Genomic DNA, 24,186 nt, shown 5'->3' with positions numbered 1-24,186 from the left:
TCTGCTGATTTCTTCCAACCCCTGAATCCCCCTGGTCACCTTTTTTTATTTTTCATTTTGTTAGTCTTTTGAGGGGGGCGGATTTACCACAGGATGGCAGCAAACATTTGCACGGGAGGGAAGCTGAGATTTCATTTGTTGTCGCTAAAACCCCCAAGGCAATTAGTCTTTGTGTACTTTACTTCAAATCATTGGAGGAAAAAAAAACAAAAACTGGTTAACAAGGATTTTACGGAACACATTGATAACAACACCGGGGTTGCTCCAGATGTTCCTGAGTTTTCAATTCAGAAGCACCTGAAAAATCTGAGGCTTTTTTTCCCCCCGCCTGACCCAAAGAAACCTGTGCATACATTTATTATAAGCTGGCTTTAATATTGGGCATACTGGGCCTCCAAACATGACAAATTATTGACAAGACAGCAGAGTTATGGGCTATAAACAGGACAAAAAAACTTCTGACACCTTATAACTTCAGTCCATGGATACCTCCTCTGGAAAAGTGTTATATTGAGAATACAAAAGTAACTTGGTCTACAAAATACTAGGTGGTCAGGCTACATATTGCACTCCGGGCTTGCTGCGGATCTGCAATTCGCCCATATCTCGACAGTTACCAGATGTCGAGAAAACCTCAACCAGCCTTGAGCTTATTTACAGTCTGATGAGAATCCCTTTTGTATTATTGCTTTCAGAATGAGAAAAATGGAAAGGATAAAAAAACAAACAAACAAAAAAACACCGCTACAAACAAAAAACTGTTTTTAAATTGCACAGAATGCAATTGTTCGGTGTGTTTAACAATAGTAGTAAAAATAGGGCTGAGCAAGTACATCTGAAAATCAACAGATGGTTAAATGAGTCTAATTTCAGTCTTTTGAATGAAAAAATAATGAACAAATGTTTTCAAAATATGAAAGCACATTGCTTAAAAGCCCATGAATAAGCTCGGAGTTTCAGGGTCACATTGTTGTGCACTACTATTGCAGTTATTCAAGGAAACGCAATGAAAAGGCAGACGCCTCAGTGCTTGAAACCAGGGACAAGCGAGGTCTACAGTTGCAGGATTTCAATCCCCTATGAAATCACAGTGTTTATGTGATAAAGATATAAAGGTATAATATGATACTATCACTAAACATATATGCATTGGTAAATCATCAGTCTGAGGATCATCGTTGAATTGTAAATCGTCATTTTGTTATTTTTGTCAGTCTGTGTGTGTATGAGTGGACGGGTTTTAAATCTAGCACAAGGCCTTAAAGAGGATTATGGGATGTATAAGGCTCTGTGTCTGAGCTTATTAAGACAATTTACATGACTAACATATGGTCATACACCATGTCTGCTTCTACTTGCAGTGATGTTTCACAGTGTGAGTGTATGGTTTAGTTTCTGACCTATACCCCTGAATGCTCTGTGAACCCTAATCAAACAAAAATTCGGCAGTGATGTGAATCCAAAGCGGGGGTCTCAATGAGCCTGTGTTCCTGCTGAGGGGAGGGATGCGAGGCTCAATGGAAGATACCTTTTTGTCTGAGCTGCACTCTGCTACGCTGAGCACACTGACTCCTGTGTGAAAGGGGGCCTTTTGGACCTGTGAGAGGCTCATTGTGAAGTGGCCCTGCAAGCTTTTAATTGATTTGACAGGTTTGGATCCAAGTCCTGGACCTTCGCACCAGAGCTGGACCAGCTAGAAAGCAGTTCCCAAGCCCAGAATAGGTTCTATATAAATGTGTTGTATTTGACAAGGTGGACATTAGCTGCTTGTGCCTCCTCTATGATTCCAAGCTCGAGGTGACATCCGACCGCGGATCATATTTAACGTGATAATGTGAAAAAAGCAATCTTATTAAGTTTGCAGTTGAATATTTAAATGGATTTTTCTCTAACTTGCGGAAACAACTGACTTTTCAGACAATCGTTATGCCGCTTTTTACACAGGAAGAACAAACCTTAGCCTATCAGGGGTTTTAATCAAGTGGGCTGTATCTGTGAAAGCCAATGTCACACTAAATTGGAATAAACACCTAAAGGTCCTTCACCAGCATACTCTCTGAAGCGGATTGTGTTACTACATTTCCAACAGAACCACAGCGGAGATTCCTTCTGTGGATTTCAGTGAGAATGCGTGTGTTCATGAATTCATCATGTGAATTGAGAGGAATAAGAACTTCCACAGCCGCAAGAATGTAATTTATGTGAGACAAAAAAGCGCTAAGACTGCAATCGTATCTCAATGGAGGAAGAATGAATCTTTGAAGGCTTTGGGTTAGCTTGGTATTAAAAGAAAATGCATAAAAAAAGGATAATGGAATTAAAACATTTATATGTTGTCCCAGGAATTATTTGTCTGTATATTGAAAGGGGTTTAAGTGAGAAATAGTTTTTGCAGTTGTTGATGAATACAAAGGGTATCTAACTGCCACTTGCTATTCCGATTCAAGCAGAAAACATATTTTCTATACCATTGTTGTTATTTGAAGTTTGAATTCAAACCGGCAGCATATAGCAAGTAAATATTTTGTAGATAAAGAACTGTCTGTGGACTAGTGTGCCTCTAGTCTATGGACTAGTGTTGACCCTTAAAAAATAAATAAATAAAAAAAAATAAAATAAAAAAAATCCTACATCACTAGATTTCTTTTATCCCTTTCAGAGTTAGACCAAAAAAAAGTCCCTGTGAATATCCTCAAGGAAACTAAACCATTTTGTCAGGTTTTAGAAAATGTCATAGTTTGGGCTAAAATAGAAACCTCACTCTTAGTTACAAAGACTTTCTGACTGCCTTTCTTGGAGAGGAGATATTGTTTCGAGGCAAACGTCTCCCTTGTGTGTAAAAAAAACTGCCTGGAGACCACCGGTATTAAAATAAGTTCCTCTATCTTCCATGCATATCCCATTAATTCATGTTACAAACTTGACATCCTCCCTTTTGGTTAAATTGTGCTTTCTCCTCCATGTGTTGCCATCTTTATTATCTATTGTGAAAACCATTTCTTTGATGATAATTCTACAGTGGTTTTATCATCATTCCCTATTTTCGGGGATGTAATCACCATAACGTTTAGTATTTCTATACATCTCAATGGGAAGCTCACACCACTTGCACGTCTACATTACTTCTCCTGTCCAATTCTTTCTACTTACAATCATACTCACACACTCACAGAAACACACACAGCTTGGATTTATGCCGCCTCATCCACACCGTTTTGCTTCGTAAAAGAAGAGAGTAGTCCGATCCACACTGTGAGATGCAACCTCTGACCTCGTAATGTATGAATAGACTAATAGCCCTGCCGGGGGATGGGGTGGGGGGTAACATCCGAAACAACGCTTTGCAAAAACATATGCCCTAGTATACAGTAGTGCAGAATAAGGCAACAAATGAAGAGTAAAAATATGATTTCAAAAACATTTGTCAGAAAATGATAAGGTTTCATCGTTCCTGGAGTAATTGTCAGTGCAGGAACGGATGGTTCAGTGCATCACCTTAGGGCCTATCAACAGCTGATATTAAAGATGGGGGTTATTAATTCAACAACAGTGAAACAAATTAACAATTAGGACTGGAGGTGCTGCAAGACATTGAGATACTGTGGCACTGCTTGTTACCTGGGATGGGGATGACAGGGATCATCTCATTGGGCACCACCCTAGGCGAGTTGCTGTCTTCCACATAGAAATGGGCTGTCTGGAAACAGCGCCTGGGAAATAAAGAAGAGAAAAAAAAAAAACATATTCAAATTTTAATTATATTCAATGTTTGCAGCCTGTGCTTTACATGGGAGTTCAAATTGAGGGCTTGACAGGAGGCCTTTCAGATGTACTCTTTGTACATCTCCTCAGTATCCTTTGTGACAAGTGAAGTGGTCCGTCAGGTGATTCATCCGTAATTCGAGTTTCTTTTACTTTTTTTTTAACTCTGGTTTCGAATCGCAACCTTTAGAACAGGACAGTAATTTCTTGTGTTTTTCTTGACCTAGTTCAACAGTGAAAGAACTACTGTTAGTGGTCTGCTATTCTTCATTTGAACCAATTATATTACATCCACTGACACTCCAATGAGTTCCCAACTGAAACGGGTGAAAAGACAGTTTGCAAATTGCTTAGAAAATCGTTGCATTTCTACATCTTTCATTCAGCTGGTGTAAACCATTCGAAGAGAGTGACCACTGAAGCAATGAGAAGCAACAAGAACTTGAATGGCGATGTTCTCCTGGCTCCAGCAACATCTGGTCCCAGACAAGCACAATCAAATTCTGGCTACTGCTGTTTATTAGTCATGAAAATCATCCTGGAAATTATATTGTATGGATATCAAACTGACAAAGAGTAGCTGGCATTAACAAAGAAAGTTTTCCACATTCTAAACTTATGTATTAACTTCTGAGAAGCTGCTAGAGACTTAATTATTTCCTTGAAATACAGACGCACACACGTTCAGGATCTTTATCTAGCTGTTTGCCATATTATGACAGTTGACAGTGCAAAACATTATGATGCTATAGTAATATCACAGCTTGTCCAAGAAAAAGGTCCAGGAGTCTGTTGTTTGTGATAGCCTCCTCATTCAGATTAACAGTGGTTCCCCTCCAAATAAAAATTATGAGTTTACCCGATAAAAACATTGACCCTGAAAGCCCTAAGCATTTTTCAAAGCTCAATTTCAACTTCATATCATGATCATTCTATGACCTGCTGATCATTTTTACGAGTATCAATAGCCAACAGAAGGAATGTGTCTCTATTTTTTATATGTCCCAGCCTGAAACACTGTCTATAGAGATAGCTTTCATCATTGTGAATTGGAGATATGGAGAAAAAGGAAAATGTATTTCTAGCATGGAATAAATCAGACGAAAAGCAAAAGGCAGAAAAAGAGTTGAAAATTAATAACAACATTGCGCAACTACCCTTTGTTACACGGGCCTAAAACATTGCGGAGCAATATGGACTTTATGACTTCAAAAAAAAAAAAAAAAATACCTACAAGGCATTGGCCTAAAGCTTAGATTTGCCTTAAGGATAGGGTTGCCTTATCAGAAGACAACATTTTCCTTAAGAATCTAAGGTTACCCTGTAAGGAAGAGGGTCATGGGTGTTTATGTTTGTGTTTTGTGTGCGTGGAAAAAAAAGATGGAATACTGATTGCACCATGCTGGTTGGTAGCTGGCCCCTCACACACACTGATGTGGACTTTGAACTCAAACACACAATAACTCCCTCATGCACAAACATACACACATCGCATTGACGTGTCAACTTTCGAGCAATTTGAATCAATCACACACACACACACACAAAACATGATCAAGGCATGTGCAATGTATCGTACATGTCAAAATTGTACACGGAAGCAAACCCTAATCTGAGACATTGACGGTCACAAGTGATTTGAAGAACTTTAAAGTGGAGAAGCGCAACCTGCATTTATGGGCGTGTTGGAGTTGAAATGGAGCAGACAGAAGCATCAGAGGCGTTGCTTATCTTCCGAGCTCAGAGACTCACAACCAGGGACAGATGAAGGCCCGAATATCTGCACTTAACTGAACATTTCCATTTGACAACAGTGAAATTATTCAGAACTGAATTGAGCCAGTGTCTAAAATCTGCTCCTCCGTAAGTAGCAACGTGCTGCCCGGCCCTGCTCCACACATTTTTCACTTTCATAAAGTAAATGTTGTGAGTGCTTCGATTTCAAAATTCAAGTAAGTTATCTGAAGCCTCAGAAAGCCAGCACGAAACCGAAAGGAAGCAAATGTAGTCCGAGTAAATAATAGATTTCAACCTTATCGATTCTAATTCAGAAAGATTGTTAGATAGTCCTATTGTTAATTTTAACAGGAGGCAAATAGTTCTAGCAATAATTTTGATGATGGTTTGGATCTGTTCTGCTCTAAAAATAGGTTGAACTGAAAAGCTGTGGATAACAAAATTGAAATGTTTTTCTTTTGAATGAAAAAAAGTAATGCATGCAGAGAAAGTCAAGCAGGCTTGAAATTTACATTATCATGGCCTCTGTTAAGATTTCTGTCACCTGAAGTCTTGTTGCCATGAGTTATATTTGCTGTTTTTTTAAGGTTGAATCCAAAAGTAGCGCCATGTTGTTATGGCTGGTATGTGTAATGGAGATTCTGCTGGTTCAGGCTTTTTACCATGATGGGATGTTGGGTCAGGATATCCAGACTTGCAAGGATTTATATACATCAAGCATCAGGTTCACAGCTGCTAATAGTCTGCGCCACTCTGCCAGTCAGGATATGCATGCATGCATTTGTATGTGTAGGGAGTGTGATGTTTCACACAGCTCGTAATATATATATATATATATATATATATATATATCATCACCACTATAATTACCAGAGACACAAAGTTTCCATGCACCATGAAAATTTAAATGAATGAGACAGTTCAATGTTAAAGTTGCCACTTGGAATAATCCACAGCCTTTATTGTCAGTAGTTGCATGAAGACCTATTTTTGTGAAACTGCTTTTTAAAAAAATCAAATAACTATAAATACATAAAAACTGCGGGTGTGAACAGCTTTTACTTTATTTTACCTTATCATAATTTATGTGTCCTAATATTAGGTGTCTTGTTTTTAGCAAGGTGTGTCTTTTTTGGCAAGTTCCTCCAGTATTCCACTCTGACCAGGCTTATGTCACGTTATGTGAAATATACACCAACAGCGCACTAACTAAATCATGCAAACTAGCTAAGGGAATATACATATTAATTTTTAGGCAATAACATATGTTATTTTACATTCAGTGAGTGCATTTTTGTCAAATGGTATGACACCCGAGTTAATTATGTGAGATTTGTCAAAAGAATTGAGTCTTAATTGAGTTTATCCCTTAATAGACTCATTATTTGGCAGAGAGTCAATGCAGAGAGACAATGCCAGTTTTCTACACAGTATCAAAGCTGTTTTCGGTTTATTCTATTTTCTTCAAGTTGTTTACGCTTTGCATGATGATCACTTGATGTGCAGATCCTTTTAGTTTGTTCCTCCCGCCAAACCTATGCACAGTACCTTATAGCTACACAACTAAAAGTAGGACTTTACTAATGTCTGACTGTATGCTCTTAGTTACGTTCATCCGCACAAGTTGTGACCTGAAAGGGGGCCATTGTCATGCAATCTTCCTTGGTGATTTAACCTTGCACATTGATGTTTCCATTCTGAAGAAAATGACTAATACAATTAATACTCAGACTTTCTTATGATTTCGGGAATAGATTATCATACTAAGTTTCCTTATTTCCTCAGACTATCTAATGGAATATTTACCATTTCACATTAGCCTGATTTATGATACTAGAGAATGGCATTGTACGTTAGACTAAACTGCGGTGTACAAAATTACGAATAACACAATGTGGCTGAACTTTCTACGAATGAATAAATAAACAAACAAAACAAGCTCATATTTGATATTTTCTAAATATTTTTCAGCTAGCAATACTCTGTCAAAATATGCTCTACTGTTTATTTGCCAGCATTAACACTAACATCACTGGGTATCCACACTCTTCACAGTCAGTTGGAGTAGTGTACAATTCAGTAGCTGGAAACTTATTTTACAAAATAAAATTGAATAAAGAGACTTGTTAAAGTAGTTGATCAAGAAAGAGTATCAGTCAGAGTTGTAGTTTCATGTCTTATCATCTCCCAGCAGACTCATTCGTGAACATTCACTGTGCAGTTTAGGGGCCTAAACCACAAAGTCTGTTGAAAATAGATGTAGACGTACGTTAGAATATGCTGTTCACGTCAGCAGCAGTTATGCCTCGATACAAACATACTGGGAGATCGTAAAATGTGTTAAAAATCTGCCAACCTGAAGCAGAACATTACATTACACATTGCTCCATTTGTTGATAATTTCCCTACATGTGTAGGAAATACCCAAGAAAGTATATCAGTAAGGCAACTATTGAGACCTGAACAAGTGCTATCTAAACTTCAAGGATCAAATCTCCTGCCTACCTCTGCTTTCATTTTGTAGGACCGGCTGCTACAAGAACCTTTTAATTTGCTTTGAAAAGGTTCTCACATGTTTGCTGGCTGCTGCCTAGGGTGAGTCTAAGTACTGGTCTAGAGATTGTAATGAAAACAAGTTGCTCAATAACCCCTTAGTCTACTTGAGTGTGAGAGTGTGTGTGTGTGTTCAGACCCTCCTACCTGTATTTCATACAAAGCATAGAGCAGAAAGCGTTCATCCTGGTGACCAAGCCGAGGATAGCGAGCAGACGGCCTGCAGCATGCTGCTGCTTCTGACATGAACTAAGACTGGAGGGAGGTGGGGAGGGAAGGGAGCAGGAGGTGGGGGGAGTTGGGGAAAGGCGGGGGGAGGAGGGGGGCGTTCCTAACAAGGCATGGATGGGAGGTTCCAACACAACCAGGCTCTCAAGGCAAACTCCATGCTTCTTCCTGGTGTGACAGCTGCTGTCAGGTTGCATTCAAGTCAAATAGGACACCATCATGTTGTGGTTCAAAAAACAATATTTACCACAAGTGAGATACAACAAACAGTATAGCATTTGCTGCCATTGAATAAATAAATTAATAAAATAAATAAAGTCCCACCAAAGCTTTATGAAATGAAATTCAGTCTTGCTATTATGAGAGTAATCAAATTTAAAGGTCTAGAGGTAAAAATTCAACAAAAGAACAAAATCTGAGAATGTTGTGAATTTAAGATAGACACAGTTCCTGCAGCAAAATCTAGTTCTCAAAAAACAAACAAAAAAGAAAAATAGTAATTTCAAAGTTTAGATATATTTTTAAAAGTTTTATTCAATGTCAAGTGTGCTGACTTGCATGTTAAACTACTAAACTTACAATTTAAGGCAAAATGATTACAGACAAAAAAAACAACTTTTTTGGCTCTATGAATATCTACATGCACTTAAATGCTTTTCCTTCAACAGCAGTGGTTTTGATCACAAGCTGTTGAGAACAGTGGAGGTTTTTTCACAATAATATTTACAGTTTTTACTGGTACCACAAATTTTCTTCCTTCCAGAGGGACATGAATGCCGCAGAACAAAAGTTCAAAGGGCGCTTGAGGGCCAATAGGATCTGGGAGAAGGAGGGGTTGGTGGGGAACAGGAGGGTTATGACTTGAGCGCTGCTCTACAATAGGATTAAATATCTGAACAAACCCTCAGCACCTGCTGCCAAGCTTGCATGAATGTATGTACGCGTGTGTGTGTGTGTGTGTGTGTGTGTGTGTGTGTGTGTGTGTGTGTGTGTGTGTGTGCGCGCACGGGTCTGTTTGTGTGCATGTGGTTAAGCAGGTTACATGCTCACACTAGTGCCTACTAGTGCTCTCTGACTAAAACAACAGATGATGCAATGAGTAAATTTCTTATTATGTCAGATAGCAAGTTTAATAGTAAAAATATGTTACAAATATTGTTCCATTTCCCATTCTTCACACAACACTGATGATTGATACGATAATGATGATATTGATATTACTAAATTGCAGTACCAATCATCATCTTCTACTGACAATTTGTAACCTAATAAGTCAATTCAAATTCAAAATCTAATCAACATCCTTTCTCATATTAGCTGTACAGCACATTGTGAAACAGTTTAATGCAAAAGTAAAGAGTCAAAAAGCAGTTACTATTGGGTAACAGTAACGACTGTAAATGCACTGATAAGAGAATGGATATTTGCTGGAACTGTGTCAAATCAGAAAATCTGGACTGGTTTTTCAACACAGCTGTTACAACCTGCTATAATTGCAGCATGAGGAATGTGCTAAAAAAAAGCTTAAATAAGATATTCAAAATCATACACAATGTTAAACTTTCTTTTTCTATCCCCAGAACAAATAAGTGGCGGAAACCAAGATGAAAACATTTTATCAATTTTATCGATTGATAAAATGTACTACAGTCTGAAAGAAGGAAACACAACTCTCTCTCGCTCTTTCTGGCACACACACACACACACACACACACACACACACACACACACACACACACACACACATCACAAATCCTGATCCTACAAGGCAACATTGAGATTGTATGTGATGTCCTGCTAACCTAAAATCCAGGATTTATTTTGGAACAGGAATTCACTCTAAATATAGACCGGTTAAAATTCACTTGGTGTTGGTTTCCCACTAAAAGCAACTGGGTATATTTACACCTTGTGTAGTATATATATGCCACTTGCAGCCTCAAAATGAAGGGGTTAAAAGAAGGGATTACTCATTAAATTAATTGAGATTTTCACCTCTATCACAAATGTTTGGTTTAAGTGAGTAGAAAAGACTAATGTCTTTATATTTGATAGGTCCTTGAGAAGACATTTAGCACTCAACATGTCAGGTCAGGGTCAGAAAGATTCTAACTTACATTGCCATTTTTCATGTGGTAACTGGTTGAGTTTCTGTGAATTTATTTATCAATTTGTTCAATTTATTTTCATTTATTCATCTATTTTTTGCTCACCCAAAACTTGAACATTCTACTGTAAAATAGACCTCAATGTCAGAAAACATACAATTGTGTGATGCAGTTATTGTGGGTTTAATAATACACTGATTCTGTGTGATTCTGTTTTCTGGTAAGTGATGGTCTGCTGTATGATGGCACATGAAACATAGTTTTACCAATTTATTTGTATATATATATATATATATATACTTGAAATCCTCAATTGTTATATTCAATTATGCATTTTTATTTCCCTCATAATTGGTGTGAGGGCAATCCCAGATACCGCCACCCGACTCAAAAAAAAAAAAAAAAATCCAGACACTTACATCAAGTGTGGACTTGGAAATTATGCAAAATACTGCTGAAAAATACATTTATTTAATTCTTGTGTGCGATTTGAATTCCTAAATAGCCTACTAACTGCACTAAATATTATCTTGAACACTTGTTTTTTCCCCCATAATGGGCCCCCCTGGAGGTTTCAGGTAATACCCTTTCATCATTTCACTGAGTAGTAATTAACACAACAGACGATTTAGCATTCCCCCGTTGCATCACTCAGAGGACAAGTTCCCACTAAACGACTACCGGTATCTCAGCCCCGTGATGTGCAGTAAGTGTTTACAAAGCAAAAATCCAAAATCCATGAAAACATCTTACCAAGTAAGGAAGCGCGTTTGATGAATCAGCAAAGACAATAGACTTTTATCCATGATCTCACTTTACATGCTGGAGGCTCAGATTTTGGTTGATCATCGTTGATTGTAAAAGTGTAGAAATAGTGATAGAAAGTGATGCATTAAAATGTAACCATACTGTGGGAAACGCTATTCAGTTGTCTTCATCATTCTTTTTGCTTTGACGTGCCAAATACTTTTTCTGAAACTGTTCCAAAATGCAGTCCCAGTTCTAAAAATTCTTCCTTGTCCTTTCTGTGAACTTGTCTTAAAACCTCCCCATGAGTCTGGTTTTATTGAGCTGTCCTATATAATACACATTGCTCCTGTATTTCTTGTAATTTGACGGTAAAACCCTCTACATTTTCCCCAACAAGGTCTATTGAAATTGCTGTAAAGATAGAAAGTGTCATGTTTACAGTCTGGAAACATGTTTCCCGGTACAATGAAATTTTTATTTTGCTGTCCAAAGAGAAGACAGTTGAGTGTGCAAAAAACACACAAACAAAATAAAAAATAAGCATCATTTGTGCACTGTAGAAAAGTTTAAAAAGGGGTACAACATCTACAAAAAAGCCGGCATACCACAGAGGGCGCCATGCTGCATTAAAAGGACAGTATGCAGGATTTAATCATATTTAGTAAGTGGGTGTCATATTTAAGGATATCTAGTACCAATGTTATATTTTATAACCCCTTAACTCTTCTCTCTGCAGAATTTTACATTTGGTACAAGACCAGCTGGCATCAGTAAACACCTCCAGTATAGTATCTGTTGAAAATAAGAATTTTTCCGCAAATAAACATTGGTGTAATTCTCACCAAAAAAAAACAAAAAAAACAACAACAAAGATTGGGACATTGCAGGTGTGAAAATAGTTAACAAAGTGCTATTTATGTAAGGTTGGCTAAAAAGGGGAATTCAAAATTTGGCAATCCTCAATCCTCCTTTACAGAATGCCAAAAGTCTTTCCACGCATCAATGCTAATCTTAACATTTATGTGATGTAACTGTGACTATCTAAAACGCTCAACCCAATAAATGTCAACAAATTACTAACTGATCAAGTTGTCTTGACCTTTCCTATGAAGTCATCTTGCCCACCTCTAATGAATGGGTTTGACCATTTTCTGAAAAGTTCAACAATATAACAGGGGATTTTCACATCCTAGTAAGACACTGAAAATAGCGATTTCTCAGAACTCCACACACAGAATGGTAACTTGTGTTAAACGAAGGGAAGCAGACTTCAAGCATAATATCAAGCCTCAGTTTGGACATAAAGCTGGAGTGTAATGTAGGCTGGTATTTGAGCCATGTAGATAACTGCATTGATGAGACAAGATGCATATCAGTCCCATCAAACACAGAAGCGGGGACTGAGTGTGTGTAGTTAAATGGGACTCTACTCAGTAGTGGTATTTTACTTTTTCAGTATAATCTATCATACAGCAGCAACAACTCTCACTTTGATTGGACTATTGAGAGTGCAGACCTTTTTCTGTGTTTCATTAAAGTGACAAATATTTATCATTGCTTGAACATTTGCAACATGGTGTCTACGTTTTTCTTTTTTTCATAGCTCAATATCTTTCCCTGCAATAATCCAAGTTCTTCCTTTTTACCCTTCAACAACATCGACCAGCATCAGAGGAACTACCCCTGCACACCTCCCAACCCCGTTTTCTTGATTCTTGGAACTCACCTCCAGTAGATGAGCACAGCCAGCAGCAGGACAAGGCAGAGGAAGGTCAGAGCTGACACCACCACTAAAGGAACCAGCCACTCCACAAGGCTCAGGCCTGACCCTGACTCAGATCCAGGTGTGGCCTGTTGAGTTTGGCTGGTGGCTGCATTAGGTCGGTCTGAAAGACAAGATCAGAAAAGTATAAGCGGGGGAAAGAGATGCAGGGAAATACATTGGTATTTAGACTGAACAGCATAAAAGTTACAGTGCAGAGGTGTGGTAGAAGTTCCAGGTCAAATGTGTTGTGGCTATCCCTTAAAATGCTATTAGCATCGCAACACACACTTTTTCACTCCACAAAAATGAGTGTGCTAAGTTTTACCAAGCAACAGCATTGTCACCTAAGAAACATCATGCAGGACACAATACAGTTTGAATTTGCAAAGTAGTGCACCATGATAGACTGATACAAATTGATTTGGAAAAGCAGGCGGGAACTGTGACTGGGGTTTAATTGTGACATCCGTCTCGTAAATGACTGATTGATCATGAACTGTTGTTTTGCTTTCATGTAGAAAGACTGTTGAAATGGATGAGGATCTTTTTTCTTAAAAGTCCATTCTATCTGTCTGTCTTTTCAGATTTTGCCACAAGTGACCCACATTATAATTCGGAGCAAACCCCTGGTACCTGAAAGCAGCACTGAAAGCTAGCAAGCGATTTGTGGACTGTCAAATCAAATTAAATATCACAGTGTTCCAGTAACTCAGCACAGTAAAAGTCTCATATAATTATAGTGGGATAAAACAAAATTTCTCTTAGGGGTCAGACCATCACATGCAAACCCAATTTTGGACATTTCGAGTTAGCCCTTTAAGAGTAAATTTGAAAAAAAAAAAAGTCAGGAGACATGGTGTCCAGTCAAATTATGACTCACTGTATCCGGGCAGCTGGACTTTTCAACTCTATTCTTGGCCAAAGTACTCTTCATATGTGTATACCCTTGCAGAGTTGACTGGACCATATTAATGTTATCATTATTATTATTGTTGTTGTTATTATTATTGTTATACATCCATCCATCCATCCATCCATCCATCCATCCATCCATCCATCCATCCATCCATCCATCCATCCATCCATCCATCCATCCATCCATCCATCACATCGCCTGCCGCTTATCCTGCACTGCTGTGGAGATGCTAGTCTACCCCAGCTGTCATCGGGCGAGAGGTGGGGTTCACCCTGGACTGGTTGCCGGCCACATATACAGACAGACAACCATTCACTCATTCATTCGGGGACATCTTTCCTAATTATTATTATTATTATTATTATTATTATTATTATAATATTCAAATGCTGAAAGAATTGAAATAGTAGTTACTAAACTGATTTTGAACCACATTATACAATAATGTAAAACTTTAAATTCATCTCACTGAAAATTGGACATTGCACGCATATAAAAATATCAATAATAAACTGTATTTTCAAAACCATTTACATAAACATCTAGTGTTTCATGTGACCATGTGATCGTCTTGTGTTTTTTATGGTTAATCATGTGGTTTATTTTTGCAAGTTTGGCAGATGATCCCATTTTGTGCCTTAAGATTCAGCCAAAATTGTTATGTTTGCACACCTTCAAGTTAAACTCATAATGTTCTCACCAAAATGACAGGCTTTAAAAAAGTGCAAGCTGGTTAGTGTTAATACTGGTGGAAGGAATGATGACTTACTGTCTGTAGCTTGCGGTTATATTTTCATCGGACTAACAAGAAAAGGCCAAGTGCCTGGAAAATACAGTGAATCTGCATTCAGAAAAAAACAATTAAGGCTGGGAAGGCCAATAAATGTGGGCTGATTGTTCTTGTTGACATGTGAGAGTATCATCACAAAGAAGTATGAACTAAAACATCTGCGAGAGACTTTGATTCCCATTCAGTAAATTTAATTTTGGTATGCATGTAGTCAAATCCCTCTTATCCACGCATCTATATCTCATGTTTTGGTCTCCATGTACTTTGAATTGCATCACCAAACAACTAATGGTTCTAAGCAACTCAGCTCATACTGGAAAATTGACAAAATTAAATTAATAAGCTGCTGTGATAGTAGCACCAATGTTCCACAATGTATTTTATGACAGACTTTTTACAATTAACCTACTGCATATTTTCGGACTGTGGGAGGAAACCGGAGGAAACCCACGCAGACATAGGGAGAACATACAAAGTCCATACAGAAATGTCCCCCTTGTACCAATTGAACCAGTCGTCTTTGACCTGTACGGCCAAAGCACTAATCACTGTACCACGTGATGCCTTCCAATATAGTAATAATAATAATAATAATAATTATTATTATTATATAATAATACAACTACTATTAATAATACTACTATTGCTACTTCTGTGACTACTACTACTACTAATAATAATAATAATAATAATAATAATAAGAATGAGAAGAATGATAATAATAATTGTGTGGCAATGGTTCAAAATTTGTTTGCTAGGCTAAGCTTAACACAATACTGCACAGCTATACTATATTGTTGTGTAGCACACACACAACACATTTCACTCTCTTTGCCTCTGAGAGAGACAACAAAAAACTCTATACATGAAAAATGAAGAAATAAAGTAATCTTTATCAGGCTCTTTCAAACTGAGGTTACTGCAGCAGGAATTAAGGAATCAGAAGAAAGGAAGTGAAGGGGGGTATATAAATCCCATCCCCCTCACAGCTGAAGTCAACCTCTGTTTGAGGGGGTGCAACCAGATATCCGCATCACGAAAACACAGAGCGTAGGATCATTTGTTAAATTCCGCTCCACAACCACCACTACCTACCCAGTTCAGCTGATGCAGCCGTGACGTTGCCAGAGCTGACGCCGGCCCCCATGGCCTTCTGTCTGCAGCTTTGCCTGGAGCCAAGCACTACATCAGGCCAGGCCCTTGAGCTACCACACAGCTGCCTCGCATTATTGCTACAAAACTCCGCATTTCCCGCCTTCGCACAAACATGCATAAACCAGAGATGCTGCACGCCTCTTCCCCCTTCTCTGCCTTGGATCTTACAATTACTGCAGCCTGCCAAATAATAAATAAATAAATAACTAAACCTTTGCAAGCTGCACGCAAACACATGCAGTAAATTCAGCAGTGTGATACATACAGGCACCCAACACACACCATGCCAGCACATGTGACTATAAATGGAGCAGAGGCCTTTTTTCCCTCTTCTTTCTCCCCCTGCAGCTGAGTCTAGCCTCCGAACCTCCTCTCCTCACACCGTGTCTGAAAGTAGGCCAGCTCTCAGATCAGAGCAAGGAGAGAGGGAGAGGCAGAGGAGTGAGGGAGGAGGAGGAAGAGGAGGAGGGCGGAAAAGAAGAGGCGACGGACAGAAAGAGGAGAAGGCTGGTGAGAAGAAAACGAAAAGGGATAAGGCGTGCGTGATGAGAAAAGGAAGGATATGTGGAGCCAGACAGACAGGCGGATGCTTGGCTGCATTATGGTGTTGTCAAGTTGTATTGCTCCGTCATGCCTCACTTGCAGGATCCACAATCTTTGGACCAATTTAAAGTTTTACATACTGACCTGTTTTTTAAAAGGAAGGGATCTTCCAAATATGTTCTAAAGTGTGGTAATAACTTGGCCAATATTATCTTAAGATAGTTCAAAACTTAAATAACAACGACAATTAATAAGGATATTTGGGATGCTGCTGATGGAGTCTGAAGTGCCCCCTACCTGTGGAGTGCACTTGGAAAAAAAGAAAAAAAAAAAACATCATTCTACAATAAAATAAACCGCCGTTATGGCCATAGTGGCAGTTTACAGTACTGACAACTAGCTATGAAATTCTCGAGAGGTCACTCTTTAGTTTTGACAATGTTGATGGTTTTGAGTAACTCATGTCGACTTTTGGCATATGTTATTGATAAATGATGTGGCAAAAAATGCTAACCCATGAGTATAGTTTGGGGAAATGATTCCAGGGAAAGTGAAAACAAAACAAATATGTTTCATGGAGTTTATAATTTGAAATGATACCATAGTTTTTACAGTGCTCTGATGGGAGAGAATTTTTTAACAGTGATTAAGGACACGGCAAGGACGTGTTGTTTTATTTTCACGAGTATTTTGTGTAATTACTGTGACTGGGTAAACAAAACAAAAAAAAACAACATATTTTTGGGTTCCTCAGAATTTCCAGGGTGCATGTGATTCCTTTGAACACAAGTGATATTTCATGTTAAGCACTGCAAACATAACGCTTGTCATTTGTTGTTGTCTTATATGATTATTTTCAATTTTCTTTATTTTAGAATTCTCAGTGTTTTTTAGTCAGTCAGACATGCTCATTTGGAGCTGTTATAAATATGTGTATAGGATTTTAATTAATTCTGGGAATAAAATAACTCAACGGAGATGGAAAGAAAGAAAAAGAAAGCTTTTTAATCAAACTGTCACAGAGATCTCTGTATGACTGGCTTTGAATGATGTGTGGATGGTGTCTCTCTGGTGTGACGCTGTGATTTGGAGCTGAACAAATTCAGAGATAACAGTGTTTTTCACTATTTTTCAAAGTAAAAAGTTTAGTGTAAAGTTATGGTTCGGATTGCTCCCTGTACATTGTGCCTCAGTCAACAATAAAGTCTTTCTAGATTAGAAACAAACCTGTGTTCAGCAACTCAATAAAGCACTGTTTGTTGAGAATTTCAGACATCTGCAAATGTGTAAGATGTTGTCAGACCATTATAATGTCTGATGTGATTGGCCCTACCAGTTAAAGTAAAAAAAACAAACAAAAAACAAACAGACAAACAAAAGCCCCAAAATTATATATATTTACTGACATAATTATATGGTACACTTATAACTTGCCTGAAGCTGCTACGAGCCTTCCTTAATTGCCTGTAGCGAATAGATCTGATTTTGCTAAACAGTTAGCTTGCTTTGCAAAACTGTTTGTACAAAACAGTTTGTAAAACTGTAATGAAATAGTTACAACATAGAAAATGTATCTACCAAAACATTACTCTGAAAACAGTTTTGGTAAGTTTTAGCCAGGAGTAACTACAGAAATTTAAAAAATTTGATCAGAGGTCCAATTGCAATACGGTGATGTCTTAGCTGTTTGTCAGCCAGTGGTTAATTATCAACCTCGCTAACAATTTGGCTAATTGTTTAATACAAGGTTTGCAGCGCTAGCTTGGTAACCGTTTAGACCTTTTCGATATCAAGATAAACGCAACAGAAGCCGGATACTAAAATATTTGGAAATATAGAAATGCGCAGCTAATAATAATGAAAATTTGGTTTAAGAGGGAAATATATATCAAATTGCCAATTGGTCTGAAATGACACAAAGTTGAGCCTTTTTTTAATACAGAAAACATCACTGCATATTGTACATACACTTTCCTTGCGTAGGTGACATGAATTGGCATGGTAAAATCAAGTTAAGTTTGCAATGGAAATATAAACAAAAAATCAGACTGTAACAAACTGCTGCCACTAAGTTGATTTTTTTTTTCCATTTCTTTTAAGTCAAACGCAGTGCTTGTATCGATCTGTGGTGAAATCTAGCAGTTGTATTTATTTAAAAATTGCCAGCCAAAGCCCCTTTTTTCCTGACATCATGCAAAAAACAAACAAACCAAAACAGTTTCCGGATAAAGAAACGAGCCGAAGGCCATCACATCACACTTTAAAAAAAAGTTATGCAACAACTTTTCAGAGCATTTGTCCTTTTGTCCCTTCTGCTGAAACAGAACGGCATTTGCTAAATGTGTTTTGACGAAGAGATTGAGAAAGCTATTTCCAGGGAATATCAGAAAATGGCTTTTATCATAATAATGTCTGGTTTTGCGCTTGTTTCAAAGCACTTGAAATTGAATTGATGTCCCATGGTGTTTGCTAGGCTAATACTGTGCCCTGCTGAACGTCTGGCTAGGGGTGTGGAGGGGTTGGGGGTGTTGGAGTGAGAAGACAACTAACAGCTACAACTTGGTTCACACTTTCCTTCAGCTTGAATTGTATCGCTTGCATGCAATCTCTTCATCACTTTTTGGAATACAGTTTGGAGACCTCCAGGTTTACACATTTGATCCTGTTTCCATCTTTTTTGCCCTTTATAATAAAAGAACTTATATCTCCTAACATCTATTGTGTATATACTGTATGTATGTATCTATCTATCTAATTTATAGGTCACCCTATCTAAAATATTTATGCTGTTTTACAAATACAAAAGTGCTCAAAATACTTACGAGGAAAGGTAGGACTACACATACAGAGGGGCCCTGCTGGTGACCTGCCTTCCAAATAAAGTACTTTCCGTGTTCTTTACGCTATGTTTGAATTAACTGGGTTACTCCGTTGGACTCAGAGGCACAGAATATATTTGTACAATCCAGACAATGTACTTCTTCCTTAATCGTTTTGATCTAAAAAAACAACAACAAAGCACATGACTGAGAAACTAACTGCGAAAGCATCGATCGGACGCTTTAACTTTCATTAAGATGAAAAGTACCGGTGAATGCATATGAGCCTGCCTTGAAAAACATCACTCAGAGGATGAAGATTTAGAACTTTTAAAGCAGTGATAATATTGCTACATTTGTTTCTCAAAAGGACTCGAGGTATGCCGAGGTACAAAAAAATCAATAATGGTATGCTTTTCTTAAGAATACCCGCCTTTTTCAGCTTTAGAGGTCGTTGAGATAAGAGCAATACTTAAAAATAGCAATCTTTCATGGTAATAGGGCTTTCTGCTGCCAAGATAAAAGCTAACTTTGTATTTAATAATTTCACAGTATTTCTTTGCTGTGGATTCAAGAAACAGAATAAAAATACTTGGAAGGACAGTCAGAGAAGCAAGCTGTCAGTAAAGAGTGATAATCATGATACTGGATCTCAGCCAAGCCAGATAAAGGTCTGTTTTTTGGGGAGGGTTTGCTTTTAAATTATAGCACACTTTGTTCGTCCTATTCATGTGGTTACATCTCAATATTTTTCATCATATTATCAAATAACATTCCCATGTGTTCTGGGGCTTTTCAGCAAAGGTTTATCGTTAAAAAAGATGCACAGAAACAATGTTTTTTTTCCCCCAAAAATGACATTTGATTACTCTCAACACAAAAGTATTTATTTTGTACTGTCCGCCTCTGGAGCACATCTTTGTAGTGTGTGTGATGGGTTATTACATTTCAAGGTATTCACACAGGTACCTTATGACTTGCAGCATCTTTTTTCGTTATTTGTGATTTTTTTTTCTTTTTGAATTTGAGAATCAATGTGGAACTTTGAATATTTGGAAACAATTGAAAAGTAAAAAACAGTTGAAATTGTAAGAGTAAATCAATTTTCGTGTCACGTTCACTTGCAGGGTAACCCCCATTTTTTTTTTTGTTATCAGTAGATCTAGGTCTCTTTCATTTGTGTGTGTGTGTTTGTGTGTGTGAGAGAGTGAGCAGGAAAGCGTGCAATGTTATATCATTATTAATATTATTGATACTACCACTACTTCTAATAATAATACTAATAATGAGCATGAGAAGCCCATCAATTGATTAATTTCAGTTTTCCAAAGAAGAAATAGCCAACCCATGAACTACATGTTTTTTGTTTTTTTTTTGCCAACCTGGCGGAAATCAGACTGAGAGAGTTGGATGGTCAGTCGGATCACATGATTTCAAGAATCAAATGATTTAAATGGATGTGATCCAAAGTCTATGTTAATAAGTAATATTTAATCTTATGATATATATATTAAATATTATATATTAATGTATAATATAATCATAATATCACATAGTTTATCTTAATAAATGTGAATATATGTGAATACTAGTTAAAAATAGATGAGAAATCTGAATATTCTTGATTCATTTCATTTTTCCTAATTATGTGATGTGACTTTACCATATCATAGCATTGATGTATGTATCTATCTATCTATCCAGCGGTTGCACAGACAAGCTCTGGTTTTAATGTCAGTCAGAAGGTCAATACAAATATAATTTGGTAAAATTTTACATTGGCCTTTCAAGCTTACCCAGTGCCAGTTTGGGGTCAAAAACTGTAAGAAGCTTGCATGATGTACATGGAGGAATTAGCATAAACATCAAATATTCATATGCAGGATATCTTCCCAACAAATTCTCCCACATATTAGATAACAGGTAATTATTACGGTCTCACTCTCCAGTCTCCTTATAAAGAATAAAAGCTAAGAGGGGGTGAAATTAATCCGTAGAATATTGTTTAACTCACCTGTATAGACTGAGAAGGGCCAGTGATTCCCGTCTTTTCCAGCGGTGGCCCCAAGTATCACCGAGGGGTTGTCTGGAACAGGGTACGCAGCCATTTCCCTGCTCGGCTCTGTGGGAAGAGGACTGCGGGAGTAAACTTTTGGCCGTTGGTCTGGTACAGTGGGTGGCCTGATAGTCTCATCTGGTTCTGTCTTTTCTTTTTCCTTTGCAGTGGAGTCAGGGGTCTTGCTGGGTGGTTCGTTCACCGCGACGCCTGTGGGCCTCCACGGTCTGTCAAACGCTCCTCTCGATCCCTTCTTTTCTTTCTTTTCCTCTTTCTCCTCTTCTTCCTCCTCCTCATCATCTTTGTCCTCCCCTTCTCTCCGGCTATCCTCACCTTGACCTTCACCCGACCCGTCCTCGGCCACATTGTCGCTGTTCTCTTTGGTGGCCGTCGTTGTGGTACGGGAGGCAGTGGCGGCGGTGTCTTTGGTGGTCTTGGCGGGCTCGCCCATCTGACTGGTCGGACCGTGAGCAGACACTCTGCTCGGCCACACTGAGCTAGGGAAAGAGGAAAGCACGCCGCCGCTGAAGCCCAGGCCGGCCAGGAGGGTGCTGGTTACCACAGACGCCACGGTGGCCTGACTGCCACTGGAGGATGGGCCGATGCCTGTCGCCATGGAGACGAAGGAGAAGGGGATACCAGAGGATGTCCATGTGGATGAGCCCGAAGAGATCGGAGCCATATCGGCCGAGGAGGGTGGAGACACCGTCGGCTGTGAAAGAAATTAAGCTTCAATTATACATTGAGCTCTTTTACGGTATTTTTGTCGAAGCTCTAATGACTGTGCTACTTCTTTTATGAATTTAATATAATTTCATTTATTTATTCTATCTGTGAATGGAACTTCTTGCCTTTTGCGATAATTGACATTTCATGGTGTCTTATAAAAATGATAGATTACAACAAACCAAAAAATGACAAAATATTGAGTTAATGAGTTTATTCATTCAATTTTTACCTTTTGAAATTACTTGATACTTACATATGTTTCTGAAATATAGACACAAAGAGTGGTATGTTTGTCTGTGTGTCTGCTAACAGGTTGGAAAGGTACTGACAGGCATACTGCTCTCTGCTGGATAAACAGTGAATAAACACGATAGCGGTGACACTCACCATTCCAGTTTTCACAATCCTGGTCCCCTCAAAGATCCGGGTGGTGTTGGCTAAAACACAGGTGGGAGGAAGTGGCATATCCATAGTTAAAAACGTGAGAGACGGTTGGCGACACTTGATCTGAAGTGCAGTCAATACGACATCAGAGAGCATTGTTTGCACATTAAACAGAGAATGAAAGCTTATGAAGCAAAGTGCTCAATATTTAATGGAGTAGCAGTCTGATGAAAAGCACATCTCTCTGCTATTTTTCTTTGGGCTTGCAGGAATAATTTGCATAAATAAACCCGAATATGAATGTTTCAGGATTTTATGATTATAATGAGTCAAAAGTGAATGATAATGGTCTTCCTACAGTGACAATACGGGGATAAATGCGCCAGTGTGCTTTTGTGTGTGTATGTTACCTCTGAAGAGCATGCTCTGACTGAAGTCACTACGCATATCATTGGTGCAGACAGCTTGAACTCGAAACAGGTACAGAACATCTGGTGAGACTGGAGAGATGACAGCCTCCTGGACAACACAGTGCATGCACACGCACACCCACACACACGCGCACACACACGCACACACACACACACACACACACACACAGAAACAATCGGTAAACCTAATGTGTCTTTTTCCAGAACCAGGTGCACTAATTGACGGTATGCAGCAGCAACAAGAAAGGGTACGTGTGCGTTTGTGTGTGTGCATTGTTTAGACAACACACACACATTATGCTTGCACACTCTTTGTGGCCTAAAATAGCGGATGCTATAACATAGAATTGCAAATAAGAAAACAATAAAGGTAGTGTGTGTGAATTTCAAGCTATATCAATGCAAGAGTCACCACATTAAGAACTGGCTTGAATATATAATGAGAGATATGTATGGATGAAATGTGTATATTAAAATGTGTTCAAGCTAGCACTTTGTACCTTGCATTATAATTATTGTAATGTTTACACAGCGCCGTAACTCCTGGAAAGGTAACAAGGCGGATTTGCATACGCTAAATGTCACCTCAGGAGGCAACAACTGTGACAGTCTCCATGCACTCAGCATGAACAACAGTTCAGGAAGACAAGAGTGTGGAACAGCAGTCTGTTATGCGTTAGCATGCGTAGCTCTACTAATGAAGCACAACGTCAAACATGAAGAAAAACACATCATCTTGCGTCAGTCTCTCGCTTCATATTTTTCTGAGGCAGACGGAGCAAAGCTGCTCTGTGTCGTGTAGTTCCCGGTATGTCGGTCCCATGGCTAACATCAATGATCACCAGCAGCATCCAGGACCTTTACTGGCCTTGCATCCAAATCTTTAAAATTTTTTCTTCTGCTTCTTTTCCCTTGAAGTGACTGCTCATCATCTGTCAGGCTCCCCGAAACACTTCATAGAAGTAGCAAATGCTGTGCTTGATCAGCTGAATATTAACCACATTATGAATATGCAGGGACCGTTAGTATCAGTTGCTGTCAAATGCAAAGGGAAAATCATGAAACCTCTCACATCCAATCGGGGCATGTTTTTAATCGAGTGTGATATATCTATCAGGCAGACCTCTAATTTGTTTTATCCCAGCAGATAATCAGAATCATGCAACGTCAACTGAGATTAGAGATACCAACAATAATGTGCATATATTACATATTTTAGGTTGTATTTTTAAGAGGTGAAATCAGTATAGTCAGACACTTAAGGCTGAATGTATGTGGACTAAGGACAGCATTACATTGCCAACCTCCTGATGTCAACAGAAAATTCACAAGCATGCAAAAAGAAAAACATATATGATGATAACTAACATTCCGTTTTTGCACATTTATTTTTTTCAGTATTATGGTGATGCATGTCATATTAAAGTGCAGGTTTCTTCACTATATTCTATTTTGTTTTG

At 38.3% G+C, this 24,186-nt stretch overlaps 1 protein-coding gene and 1 long non-coding RNA gene across 2 annotated transcripts in view; one reads left to right on the top strand and one right to left on the bottom strand.

The window, feature by feature from the left end:
- The window catches only part of LOC147222225 (receptor-type tyrosine-protein phosphatase gamma-like), a 457,121-nt gene that overhangs the window by 30,641 nt on the left and 402,294 nt on the right, over positions 1-24,186 (bottom strand). Inside the window, exons 10-14 of the mRNA XM_086168151.1 lie at positions 22,706-22,814; positions 22,299-22,348; positions 21,141-21,894; positions 12,865-13,024; positions 3,619-3,710 (exon numbers count right to left, since the gene is read on the bottom strand). Coding sequence (XP_086024277.1) covers positions 3,619-3,710; positions 12,865-13,024; positions 21,141-21,894; positions 22,299-22,348; positions 22,706-22,814 — 1,165 coding nt within the window. The remainder of the gene's footprint in view (positions 1-3,618; positions 3,711-12,864; positions 13,025-21,140; positions 21,895-22,298; positions 22,349-22,705; positions 22,815-24,186) is intronic.
- Positions 8,069-13,619, top strand: LOC147222226 (uncharacterized). The gene is made up of 3 exons (XR_015107762.1): positions 8,069-8,094; positions 12,805-12,909; positions 13,488-13,619. It is a non-coding gene; the product is annotated as an uncharacterized LOC147222226 (long non-coding RNA).

Source organism: Fistularia commersonii, chromosome 21 (genome assembly GCF_037954325.1).
Source record: "Fistularia commersonii isolate RoL2024-O1a breed Wild chromosome 21, RoL_Fcom_v1.0, whole genome shotgun sequence".
NCBI lineage: Eukaryota > Metazoa > Chordata > Actinopteri > Syngnathiformes > Fistulariidae > Fistularia > Fistularia commersonii.
Note: the sequence above shows the minus strand (reverse complement) of the source record. Positions and strands in the feature narration are given on the sequence as shown.